We start from the raw sequence: 15000 nt of genomic DNA on the forward strand, positions 1-15000 counted from the left end.
ACACATAGACATTTGCACCAATAACAAAAATTCAAGTTTCAGAATTTCTCCCCTCTACCAATTCAGGGACGATACAACCTGTAGCCAACGAATTAGTAAAGAGACTTTCTTTATTACAAGATACAGACCCCTTTTGGACGCATCTACAACAAACGACATATCCACCACAGCCTTAGAACAACACACACGCAAATGTTAAAAATGATACACTCAAGAGATTCCCAAGAATTCATTAAAAAACAGTCTCAATCACTGCTAGAATCCATATAATTTTAGGTCACTTGACCATTTAACACCTTACTACTATTATACTACCTACATTCCTTCTTATTCCCCCCTTCTCTTTCTTTTTTCTTCTTCTTCTTCTTCTTCTTCTTCTTCTTCTTCTTCTTCTTCTTCTTCTTCTTCTCCTTCTTCCCTACCAAGAATTCACAACGACCTCGAACCCACAAGAGTAAACAAGAGAGACAGAGACAAGCAGAAACAAGGAAAATGCCCCTTCTTTTTGAATACTATGCAAATATTCTTTTTAAAAACTTTTCTTTTAATTTTTCCAAAATTCAATTGTTTTCCATGCTTACAGTTGAAAAAGTCTCAATGACTGAAACCGGTACTGAAATGTTTTTTTATAAAATTATTTTAGCATTTCCTACCTTGACTTGTTTTTCCATATATATACATATATATATATATATATATATATATATATATAGACATATGTATGCGTATGCTTGTGTGTATGCATGTATGCATATCTATATACATGTATATGTATGTATGTATATATATATATATATATATATATAAATGCATGTGCTTACACAAGCGCGCGTTTGTACCTGTACGTGTGTATACAAGACATCCGTGTGTATGGGTACCATAGCTACATGCGTATGTCCGTCTATATATATGCGCTGTTGCATGATATTTCAATATACATACATACATACATACATACATACATACATACATACATACATACATACATACATACGTACGTACGTACATACATACATACATACATGCATACATACATACACACATACAATCGAAATGCGCATCACCATTCGAAAGTTGAGCGTGAAGATTAATGAATAGGAAATCAATGAATCTTAATGTTATCATTGATAGTAATAATCAGTTTGGTTTTCCTGTTGTCGCAAGTTTAAACACGATCTTTTGATGGACGGAATCCGTCGTCTGTCTTTCTAACCTGAACACCACACACACACACACACAACACACACACACACACACACACACACACACACAACATAACACATACACTCACACTCACACACACACACACAGAATACAGCACACATACACACATATACACGCGTGAACGTCTTTTATCCTTTACTCGTTTCAGTCATTGGACTGCGACCATGTTGGGGCATTCCTTGGAAGGAGGTCTTGAAGTCCAACAAATCGACCTCGGCATTTATTTTTTCGACGTCTGGTACTTAGTCTATCGATCGCTTTTGCCGAGCTGCTATATTACGGGAACATAAAGAAATCAACATCGGTTCAGTTCAATATTTAAGAGATAAGGAACTATGTACATTATTTACATTATTTACAATTGATGGATATTTGTCCTCATCTTGTTTGTTGTTAACACAACGTTTCGGCTGATATACCGTCCAGCCTTCATCAGGTGTCTTGGGGAAATTTCGAACCTGGGTTCTAATTACTGAGGTACTTTTGATGTTGTTGTTGTTGTTGTTGTTGTTGTTGTTGTTGGTGTTATTATTATTATTATTGTTATTATTATTATTATTATTATTATTATTATTATTATTATTATTACTATTATTATTCTATGTTTGACTTTTGCTATATATTGGTACAAGTTGGCTCCAAGTCTCACCCAGAGACCTCAAGAGACAACAGGTTGGAAGTTCACGTTGTTGTTATTATTATTATTATTATTATTATTATTATTATTATTATTATTATTATTATTATTATTATTCAGGTCACTGCCTGGAATCGAACTCAGAATTTTGGGGTTAGTAAGCCGTGCTCTTAACCACTACGCCATATGCCCACGAATGCTGGACAATTCGCGGCACTTCGTCCGTCTTTACACTCTGAGTTCAAATTCCGCGGCTGTGGGCGACTTTGCCTTTCATCCTTTAGAGATCAATAAAGTAAGTACCAGTTGTGCACTGGTGTCGATGTAATTGACTAGCACATTCTCCGAAATTGCTGGCGTTGTACCAAAATTTGAAACCAATAGTTTACAGAAAGAAAGACATTTTGGCTAAAGTTGGCCTCAGCGTGATTGGAACACAGATCACGAAGAACGGCAACAAATCCCATCAGGCTTTTGTCGGACGTCCGACCCATTCAGTTTAATCGACCGCCTCACAATAGATAAGATGAGATAAGATTTTCTTCCTTGCCCCACCTCGTAAAAGAAAAACAAAATGGCGTCGTAACATCGTAACTGTTGAAATGCCTTGACAGCTAAAAGCTATTAGGTTTTTCTTCCATACAGAGCTATCGGTTCTCTATTAACTCGGGGCTGTCAGCAAGAGCAGGAATATTTACAAGATAATGATTACTTCTTTTTAGATTGGGACAAGGCCACGCGTTTGGTTAGTGATGAAAAGAATCGATTCAATCGATCTCAGTACTTAACAGAGGTGTGTGCGTGTGTGTGCGTAAGTGAGTGAATGAGTGAGTGAGTGAATGAGTGAGTGAGTGAATAAGTGAGTGTGTGAGTGTGTGAGTGAGTGTGTGAGTGAGTGAGCCATGTGTGAGTGTACTTTATCGACTTTGGAAAGATAAAATGCATAATGCAAAACGACATCAAACAAAACTGTTTTTTTTTTATCTACATTTCTTTCCAGTTGCGATATCTACAGCACACACACACACACACACGCGCGCGCATATTTATTTAAAAATCTTTACGTCAAACATTGTGCGCCGTGAATTTTCAGGACTCAACAGGTAGATGGATACAATCGAGGTAAAACAAGACAACGATTGATTTCTAATATCGATACAAGACCACAAATTATTGGTGCAGGATAGGGTGTATGCGATTCTGGTTATTATTTTACCTTTCATCCCCGGAAGAATGAAATGGTAGCTGTGAAGTTGGCGCAATTTGAACTCAGAACGCACAGCGCGATAACTAAGCACCGATTACTTTTCATAAGCTTCAAAGCTTCGCAAATTTAGAAGGAGATAGTATTGTCGATTAAGAATTACCCCAGTATATAGCTGGTATTTATATTTCTTCACTTATGAAATCATGACAGGAAATATTGAACTTAGATCGTAAACGACCGAAGCTAAATACCACTAGATATAATGTTGTCTTAGATACAGAGAAATTCTGAAAATCTACTGTTTTGTCAGAATTCTGGTTGAAGTCAAAAGTCAATATTTGGACAGGCTGAATCGTTAGGGCGTTGGACAAAATGCCCGGTGGTGTTTCTTTCGATACTTCAAATTCCACCCAATATCAACTTAAATTTTATTCCTTCGGAGTCGATATTATAATTTACCGTTCAATTATTGAGGTGAATGATATCGAATTGCCCTCTTTCTTTAAAAATTTGCTGGCCTAATGCCTATATTATAAAGTATTATTTATGGAAAAATAAATTTATATCACAAACTGGTATATTTGATGTTGTTGTTTTTTATGATGATGGTGACGATGACGATACAGAGTATAAATCAGTGCCCTCAACAATTATCTGATTGCCCTTAAACACTGGAGTAAAAAATCTTCCACCTCCAGTAGTCAACTGGTACTTACTTCATTGACCACGAATGGTTGAAAGGCAAAGTTCCCCTAATAATAACCCCTTTCTACTCTTGGCACAAAGCCTGAAATCTGGGAGCAGGGGACTAGTCAATTACATCGACTCAAGAGCCTAACTGGTACTTGTTTCATCGATTTCGAAAGGATAAAGGCAAAATCGACCTCGACGGAATTTGAATTCAGAACGAAAAGACAGACGAAACTCAGCCAAGCATTTTGCCCGGTTGACATAATCATCCGGAAAAAGAGAAATCCAGTTTCTGAAAAACAAACCATCTCAATAATAAGTGTCTTGTAAATGATTACACAAAGTTCAAACAGACACAGTTAATGAAAACACCAGGTTTAACACACACAGATAAAATACTAACGCCAACGAAGAGCGCTCAAAGTAGTCCCAAGACCTCCCTGAAATGGAACTCAAATCAGTCTCAAATCACAACCAGTTGTCTTAGAAAACAACACGCTAGATAATGTGATCCAAAATTCTCTACTCACAGAAAGGTAGAGGGATGGTCACTGCTGGAATGCTTTTTAATCATAGATCAGGGCCGACCTGAGGATAAACAACTCTGATTACTACTACTACTACTACACTACTACTACTACTACTACTACTACTACTACTACTACTACTACTACTACAGTAGCACTACCAAGCGCTGCGTATATATATATATATATATATATATACATATATATATATACATATATATATCACGTAGTTTCTTTTCGTTGTATGAGGAAGGCATCAAACTGACAGAGTCGCTAAAGCGTGGTGAGATGAAATACCTTGCGTTATTTATTCTGGATCTCTGCGGTCTAATTTCAAAATCCGCTGAGGTTTACTTTGCTCTTTCATGCCTTTGGGTTCCATAGATAAAGTAGGGATCAAGTATTGAGGCTGTCTATCGTCTCTACCCTCAGAATCGTGTCGGCTGAAAGACCCAAAGAAGAAGTTTCACATCAATGTTTCACCAATCTTTTTACCGATTTTCTGCGGACTTGCTAAGAAAGACACAATGAGAGACAACGAGAAACAACACAAAACATTGTACATAACTAAAGCTACGATGGGCCGTGAAAAGGAAAACTTAAGCTTTGACCTTCTGCTTACAAAAGATTCATGATCAACTTGTATTATGTCTTCGCAAATGGTTTTAAGTACTAAATTGTCGCCAGCAGATACACGCATATCCTCTGTGCTCGTAGCCTTAATCTAGTTGATTACTCAGAAACGATAGCCAAGTGGAGTGAAAGATGCATCAGTACAGGTTTGTTATCTTATTAATGGCCCCAAAAAGTTGGGCGGCAAAGTTGACCTCGGATATAATTGAATTAAAAATGGAAAAAAGCTGTTACAGATATTGCAATGATTTCTAACCGTAGCTTTAACGTCTCTTCAATTCATTATCTTACAGTGAGACTAACATTACATAACCTAAAGTGTCTTTCCTTTCTGCTTTTATTTTGTCCTTATTTTATTTATTTACTTTTCTATGAAAGACATTAATGTGTGATTTGAAGGATGACCGCATCAGGATTTTGGTCTCAGGGCGCAGAGGGTAGAAAAATGGATCGTAACTCGCTTTGTCCGAACCTTTTACAGTCTGCTGATCGATAGCTTTGAATATTGCAAACCCGCAATAAAGATAAGAAAACAAAAATAATGAATGGGTGTTTGCAAATTTTGGCAAGAAGCCAGTAATTTTGATGGAATTCTTTAATTCTTTAAAGCGTTTCAGCCTTAAAGTTGTGGTCATGCTGGAGCACCACCGTTGAATGATTAAGTTGATTACATCGACCCCAGTACTTAACTGATGTTTATTTTATCGACCACGAGATAATAAAAAGTAAAGCCGTTCTCGGCAAAATTTGAACTCAGAACGTAAAGATAGACGAAACACCGTTAAGCATTTTTCTCGGCACACGAACAATTCTGCCAGCTCGATGCCTTAGAATAATAAAATGAAACTGTCTGCTATAGGCACGAGGTCTGAAATTTGAGGGAAGTGGGCTTGTCGATTTCATCGGCACCACGACTTGACTGGTACTTACTTTATTGGTCGCGAAAGGATGAAAGGCAAAGGCATCCTCGGAGGAATTTAAGTAAAGAACGTCAAAACGGACGAAATACTAATAAGCATTTTCCCGGTATGCTAAGGAATCTTTTCTGTTATAAACACAAGGCCTGAAATTTGGGGGAGGGGGATAGTCGATTTCATCGACCACAGAACGTAACTAGTACTTATTTAATCGACCCCGAAAGGATGAAAGGCAAAAATCGACCTCGGCGGAATTTGAGCTCAAAACGTAGAAACAGGCGAAATACCGCTAAGCATTTCGTCTTGCGTGCTAATGATTCTACTAGGTGGCCACCTTTAAAGTGATAAAATAATCTTTTCTACTCTAGACACAAGGCTCGAAATTTTAGTGGAGGGAGCCAGTCGATTAGATCGACCTCAGTACGCAACTGGTACTTAATTTATCAACCCCGAAAAGATGAAAGGCAAAGTCGACCTCGGTGGAGTTTAAACTCAGAATGTAAAGACGGACGAAATACCTATTTCTTTACTACCCACAAGGGGCTAAACACAGAGAGGACAAACAAGGACAGACAAATGGATTAAGTCGATTATATCGACCCCAGTGCGTAACTGGTACTTATTTAATCAACCCCGAAAGGATGAAAGACAAAGTCGACCTCGGCGGAATTTGAACTCAGAACGTAGCGGCAGACGAAATACCTATTTCTTTACTACCCACAAGGGGCTAAACACAGAGAGGACAAACAAAGACAGACAAACGGATTAAGTCGATTACATCGACTCCGACTCCAGTGCGTAACTGGTACTTAATTTATTGACCCTGAAAGGATGAAAGGCAAAATCGACCTCGGCGGAATTTGAACTCACAACGTAACGGCAGGCGAAATACGGTTAAGCATTTCGCCCGGCGTGCTAACGTTTCTGCCAGCTCGCCGCCTTCCTTTCATATAAATATTAACTAAACAGTTTCTTCACTCGGGTGTATTTTCTGTAGCATGAAACAAAAGATAGTTAGGAAGTTACTATTCGTGCAAAGATTAATAAAAAGAAAATCATTGAAGGCTGGGGACTAACAGAATCGTTACCCTGCATCGCTACCCTGTTTCTTGCCGTATTGGTTCCAGTTGTTTGCGTTTTGAGTTCAAATCTTACAGACGAGAAAATTTAAACGTTTCTTTTTTTTTTTAATTATGACTTTTATTCTTTCGAATAAAATTTCTGGAGCGTGGTACAAAATGTAGATAGGGAGATGCTGTGGGATCCCTGTCGCTCGGCGACGAGCATTCATTTGCTTGATCAAGTGTATTAATCTGCACTTGAATTAACGTGTAAGTGGCTGAGTGTTCCGCAGATGCGAGTACACTTAACATAATTCTTAGGCAGAATCAGTGTGATATAGTGTGAGACAAGGCTATACCTTTGAATTACAGCTACCATCAACCAAACGAGCTTCAATATAGTTTCCGTCTAACCAATTCCACTTATAAGATGCGGGGTTTTTAGAATAGTCATTTACAAACAACAGCCCATCAGACATTGTGAATAGCAAACCAACGAAAGATTACTTTCGATTTTGTTTAATAGTATGGCCCAGCTGATGACAATCCATGTCTCATGCAGCCCGCTTCTCAAAAGACGAAAAGAAGGTTGCCCATATCTGCTTTAGAAAATAACATTTGCTCAAGATTTGCCACATTAGAACCGAATCCAGACCGTGCAGCTACAAAACAATCGTTGTTGCCATTTAGCTTTTAGCACGCCTGCAGGTAGAAAGTAATATTGTATTAAAATATAGATATATGCCATTTGATTCAAAGCCAGACGTTTTGGATGTGTTTATGGTCGATGAAATCGCCCTCGGTATTCTATTCTGAGTGTAAAACCATTGAATTGATTTCAAATAACTGAGAGCTGTTTACTGAAGCTTTATTTCAATTCGAGATGGATTCGATGTATTATTGAACGTAAATTATTGTTATTTTATGCACAGAGGTCGTTGCCTCCATTTATCGCTTTATGCATCTCTATGCCTCTGCGCTGCTGTTCCCGGTGCGTAGAAACAGATAGAAAAGAGCATGCGCACGGACGACACTTTGGGTTTAGTTGTTGGACTGTGGTCATGCTGGGGCACTGCCTTGAAGGGTTTAGTTAACCGAATCGACATCCTTATGGTATTTATTCTATCAGTCTTTTGCCAAATCTCTACGTTACGAGGACATAAACAAACCAACACTGGTTATCAAGCGGTGATGGGGAACACAGAGAAACACAAAGATATACACATATACATGCAAACACTCACACAAACACACACACACACACACACACACCACACACACACACAGATATATATATATATATGTATATATATATATATATATATATATATATATATATAGAGAGAGAGAGAGAGAGAGAGAGAGAGATAGATAGATAGATAGATAGATAGATAGATAGATAGATAGATAGATAGGAAGATGGTGCAGGATCCCTGTCGCTCGGCGACGAGTATTCATTTGTTGGTGTCAATGAATTTACTTACTTGTTTCAATTACAAATTAATTACATATATATATATATATATATATATATATATATATATAATATATATATATATTTATATATATATATGACGGGTATTGGTCAGTCCAATGCTATTGTAGAAGACACGTATCCAAGGGGCCATGAAGTGAGACCGAACATGAAAGCGCTTGGACGCAAAGCGAACTTCTTAACCACACGACCATTTAAGTAAAAACAAATATTCATAAAAAAATAACTTTGAACATTTTCTCAGGGACACCTTCTCCATCAAGGACATATATTTAAGGGTGCATAAAAATAATCTGGCACTTCGTTGGTTACGACGACGAGGATTCCAGTTCATCCGATCAACCGAATAGCTTACTCGTGAAATTAACGTGCAAGTGGCTGAGCACACCACAGACACCGGTGCCCTTAACATATTTCTCAGGAAGCTTCAACGTGATACAAGATGTGATAAGGCTGGCTCTTTGAAGTACTAGTGTCACTCAGCAGAGAGTGGACTGGAGCATGGTGAAATAAAGTGTCTTGCTCAAGAACACCACGCACACCGGAAACCGAACTCATGATCCGAATACCCCATCCCCTAACCACTACGCCACGCACCTTCACTAAGGGAAGCATAACATATTTAATATACCTCGTTTATCACTGATTCATACACCTCAGATCCAGGATAACACGGTACGCTCAATTGTGAACCGTGTTACCCTTATTATGAGTTGTTATGTAAGACTGTGGATTGGCGACCATGTGAAGATTCCGCTCACACTGCAAAAATCACCCAGAATGCTTCTAATTTCTTTATTGCCCACAAAGGGCTAAACATAGAGGGGACAAACAAGGACAGACAAAGGGATTAAGTCGATTAGATCGACCCCAGTGTGTAACTGGTACTTAATTTATCGACCCCGAAAAGGTGAAAGGCAAAGTCGACCTCGGTGAAATTTGATCTCAGAGCAAAGCGGCAGACGAAATACCGCTAAGCATTTCGCCCGGCGTGCTAACGTTTCTGCCAGCCCACCCAGAATGCTTCTGCTACCCCAAATACTCTGACTGTGAACGTACTTTGAGGCTGCGTATTTTTGAATGGGATTTACGTACTCGAGGCCACAAATCTGGGACCAGTGAAGCGAAATACTATGAAAGTACCTGATCCTAATAAACGACGCAGGCGAGTGTATTCTCCACAGGAAAACGTAGAGATGGCCCAGAAAATGCGTGACGGTGGAAGCTTCGTTGCTGTGAGCCGCGAGTTTGGTGTCGAGGAATTTACTTATTTGTTTCAATTACAAATTAATTACAGGTACACGATTCGTATAATGCTGCTTCATTTATCAGTGGGATTTTTTAAAAACCAAACTTCTTTGGTAAGCGAGGATAAATGTATATCTCTTTTACTCTTTTACTTGTTTCAGTCATTTTAACTGCGGCCATGCTGGAGTACCGCCTTTAGTCGAGCAAATCGACCCTGGGACGTATTCTTTGTAAGCTCAGTACTTATTCTATCGGTCTCTTTTTTGCCGAACCGCTAAGTAACGGGGACGTAAACACACTAGCATCGGTTGTCAAGCAATGCTAGAGGGACAAACACAGACACACAAACATATACACACACACACACACATATATATACATATATACGACAGGCTTCTTTCAGTTTCCATCTACCAAATCCACTCACAAGGCTTTGGTCGGCCCGAGGCTATAGCAGAAGACACTTGCCCAAGATGCCACACAGTGGGACTGAACCCGGAACCATGTGGTTGGTTAGCAAGCTACTTACCACACAGCCACACTATGACGCAGAAAAATGTTTTTGTTTATTGAAATTACGTCTGTAATAAAAAGAAAATGGAAGAAGCCGTATGCGTGGCTGTATGGTAAGAAATTTACTTCGTAACCACACGTTCACGGTTCAGTCTCAATGCGTAGCACCTTGGGCGAGTATCTCCGACAATGGCCTTGGAAGGAAGCCCGTCGTATATGTATGTATGCATGTATATATGCACACATACATACACACACACACACGCATTATTCTTTAACAAGAATAGCATTGACAGGGACTTCGAAAGCATCATAAGACTAAGGCATCATTAAACTTCAGAAGAAGGCTTAGCAGGCCGAAACTTCGGAGTCACTGTCAATACTGTTCTTATTAAAAGCTAATTTTGTACTCTACATAAAATACAAACACAAATATATATGCATATGTGTGTCTCTTTGCTCTCTACTACCGCTTGGCAACCGACACTGGTTTGTTTATGTTCCCGTAGTTTAGTCGTTCATTGTACGTGACCGGTGGAATAAACACTAAATTTGAAAAAACCTAAGTACTTGGGTCGATTCGTTCGACTACAACCTTCCAAGGCGGTGCTCCAGCATGGTCGCAGTCCAAAGACTGGAATAAGTAAAAGATAAAAGTTAAAACATAACATTAATGACATTTCTTACCCAGGATAATAAGGGAGAAAACTCCGAAATTTAAATTAATTAAAAGATTAATTAATTAAAAGTGCAGTAGGTTATGAGGCTGGCTTAGTGATCTGATGATTTCTCTTTTAAACATTAGACGTGGTGGAATTTCATTCAATTAAAAAATATTCGTGCTTTCTGCATTAAGTTTGTTAGTTTGCATTTAACTACATATTTTTTATGCAGATAGCGTCCCTGGCAAATTATAAAATTTTCACGCAAAAACTATATGCTCTCTGTTGTTCTATGATCTGGTATCTACGAATTTAAGCATATATTTCATTGAGTGGGGTTAATAACACCCATATATGCCATGAGTTGTTATTCTCACTACAGTCCAGACGCACTTTTCAATGCAGGCCCACCCACCCCCACCATTTAATTTTTGAGAATATATATATATATATACTCTCTTTTTACTCTTTTACTTGTTTCGGTAATTTGACTGCGGCCATGCTGGAGCACCGCCTTTACTCGAGCAAATCGACCCCGGGACTTATTCTTTGTAAGCCCAGTACTTATTCTATCGGACTCTTTTGCCGAACCACTAAGTGACGGGGACGTAAACACACCAGCGTCGGTTGTCAAGCAATGCTAGGGGGACAAACACAGATGCACAAACACACACACACACACATACATATACATATACGACAGGCTTCTTTCAGTTTCCGTCTACCAAATCCACTCACAAGGCATTGGTCGGCCCGGGGCTATAGCAGAAGACACTTGCCCAAGGTGCCACGCAGTGGGACTGAACCCGGAACCATGTGGTTGGTTAGCAAGCTACTTATCACACAGCCACTCATGCGCCTATATATATATATATATATATATATATATATATATATATATAATATATATATATATATATATATATATATATATATATATATATATATGTATATATATATATAGTAAAAGCAATTAGATTCAAGTCAGTTCTATTGAATTCACTTGAATGCGGTACTTAACTTAGATGCACCAGAAAACTATATGGTATTAATCATACAATAATGTGGGGTGATTATAAACGAGAAAAAAGCAACAAGAATGGATTAATCCACAATCCATGATTAATCCATTGTAGATTAATCATGGATAGATTCATCGTCTGTGAGTATGAAATATCTCCTCATATCTCCGGTAATTTTCACCTACATTATGGATTGATTTACCTTCTCTGTGAAGCTAACAAGCTTTTTTAAAACCTGTTATAAGACTGTGCATCATCATTTGAGAACTTTGGAAGTCTGCTTACAACCTAAATTTGCTTTTTATAGAACTATCTCCGATACTTCATGAGTGTAGCCTCATCCACTAGGATGCTTGGAGAACTCATATGTGTTTTGGCTGATGAGTACGGGACACTTGTATTTGCTGCAATATTTGCAACTTTTAATAAAGCTTGTCTTTGTATGAAACAATTGTACTGAAAAACTAATCCATTCTTGTTGCTTTTTTCTCGTATATATATATATATATATTATATATATATATATATATATATATATATATAATATATATATATATAATATATATATATATATATATGTATATATATATATATATATATATATATATATATATATATATATATATATATATAATATATATATATATATATATATATAGGAGTAAATGTAAAGACAAGCCAGTCGATATACAAAACGTATTAAAACATTTAATTAAAAAACGTACGTATGTATAGATATAAAAAAAAAAGTCCGACTTACACGGAATGGAAACGATATCAGGAATTACCATTTTGTGTAAGTCGGACATTTTTTTTTGTATGTATACATGTGTACGTTTTTTTTTTATATTAAATGTATTTAATATTCTTTGTCTGTCGATTTGCCTAACTTGTTCGTCCTTACGTTTACTCCTCAACTTGCTCAAGTTCAGATCTCTTCAGCACTACCAAGTGTGTTCTATATAGAGAAACCTATCTCTAATCTATACACACACAAACTGGTACTCCGTCGGTTAAGACGATGAATGTTCCAGCTGATCCAATCAACCGAACAATTTGCTCGTAAAATTAACATGTAAATTGCTGAGCACTCCACAGACACGTGTACCCTTAACGTAGTTCTTAGGTAGATTCAGTGCGACACAGAATGTGACAAGGCTGTCCCTTTGAAATACAGATGCTTCTCGTTTTTTGGTCAGCTGAATGGACTGGAGTAATAAATAAAGTTTCTTGCTTAATAAATAAAATAAAGTGTCTTGCTTAAGGACACAACGCGTCGCCTGGAATCGAACTCACAACCATACGATCGTGAACCGAATACCCTAACCACTAAGCCACGCGCCTTCACTACATACATACATAAATACATACATACATATAATGACACTCTCTAATGAAATCTGTCGGAAGGGTAATCCTGAGGACAAAGAAATAAGAACCCACAATATAGTAGAAGCTGTAGTCACTTATAATAAAAAGGAATACTGGTGGAATGTCCCAGTGAAGACCTCAATAAAATGCAAGCACAACAGTCCTGATATAATGATTTGGAAAAGAGAAGAGAAACTGTGCACAGTTGTGGAAATTTGCTGCTCAGCGGATGTTAACATAAAGCTGAATATCAGTGAAAAATAGAACACCTGTGCTGAACTATTGAGAAATCTGCAGTTATTCTATCCAGAATACAAGTTTAGGTTTATACCTGTAATTATTGGGGCCCTGAGATATGTAACACACTGCCTAAATACCAGTCTTGAGAAATTAGGCTTCTAAAAGCCAGAAAGAAGAAAGCAGAATTCGAAGACTACAGATCGAATCCATCACTGGAAGTGTAAAAGTCTGTAAAATTTTCCAGAAGTTTATCATTTAAATAAATATATGAGCATGTCTAGGTATGTAACTATATGCATGAGAATACATACAGAAAACATACAAATCTACTCGCACACAGGCATACATACATACATACATACATACATACATACATACATACATACATACATACATACATACATACATAGATGCATACAAGAAATAGCCTGTTGTTGATGTTGAAATTCCAATGAAGGAGACTTGGTTTTGTTTTTTGTATACATCGCCGTAACTTAGCAGGTCGGCAAAAGAGACCGCTAGAACAAGTGCCAGGCTTCAAATGAAAACGAAAACAAGTACTGAGGCCGATTCATTCGACTAAAAATTCTTCAAGGCAGTGCCCCAGCTTGGCCGCAGTCTAATGACTCAAACAAGTAAAAGAGGAACTATATAAATAAGTGATGGGAAGCACAAGAGACAACCCCCAAAACACTAATGAGGTAAATCAATATTGTTACGCAATTCCCTCAAAGGATTGTGTAATCTTGTCAGTTGATTTCCTGAAACACGTATCTATTTATTAATACTATGTAGATATTTATATATGTACCAGGTGCGCGTGAATGTGTATAATGAGTGTGTTGTTTAATTAGTTACCTACCTATAGTGGACACAATAGTCACAGCAAAAAGAAGAGCTCCTGGTAGAGACCATGATAAAGAACTTCCACCGGGTAAACCTTTGGTGTCGCAATCCTCTCCTGTGTAACCAATATTCATAGCACTGTCGCGAAAAATCTTCAAAATCTGCTCGATCTCCGATTTCTTCGACGGACTGTTACTTTCAATTGCTAATAATTTTTCCAGAGTCTTGCTTTCCACTGAAGTGTATTCTTTAAAAGAATCCCTGCAGCTTTTAATTTCGTTTTCCCTCTCAAGATGTTCGAAGATAAACGCCCCTGCCACGCAGTAAGCAATTACCATTCCAAAGAGTCCAATATGAGAGAAGAGAAACTTCATAGCAGACTTGACACATGCTGATTTTTCTTTGCTTTGAGACATGCTTCCCGCTAATTTCTTGCACTCAGTAAATACATGTAATATTCTACACTAAGTATATGTAATTAAATACACGCATATGTATCGATCTATACAACATGCGTGCTTGCGTAGCTATGTATATGCATTCATGTGTATTATGTAACTTAATATGCATTAGTACATATATAAATGCCTGTCTCTGTATGTGTGCATATATTATAATATTTTGTAATATATTATAATATTTTATAATATTATATATTTATGAACTTGTGGACTTTCCAACCAATATTCTTTATGTGTTTGGTTGCG

The 15000-nt window shown here is 37.5% G+C and overlaps 1 protein-coding gene across 4 annotated transcripts in view; it reads right to left on the minus strand.

The window, feature by feature from the left end:
- LOC115223268 (TWiK family of potassium channels protein 18-like) overlaps window positions 1–15000 on the minus strand; it is a 61470-nt gene that overhangs the window by 9378 nt on the left and 37092 nt on the right. For all 4 annotated transcript variants that reach the window (XM_036512203.1, XM_029793772.2, XM_036512201.1 and 1 more), the window contains exon 2: window positions 14310–15000. This exon is cut by the window's right edge and continues 295 nt beyond it. In XM_036512203.1, the coding sequence (XP_036368096.1) occupies window positions 14310–14709 (400 nt within the window). In that variant the 5' untranslated portion in view covers window positions 14710–15000. The remainder of the gene's footprint in view (window positions 1–14309) is intronic.

This window comes from Octopus sinensis, linkage group LG22 (assembly GCF_006345805.1).
Source record: "Octopus sinensis linkage group LG22, ASM634580v1, whole genome shotgun sequence".
NCBI lineage: Eukaryota > Metazoa > Mollusca > Cephalopoda > Octopoda > Octopodidae > Octopus > Octopus sinensis.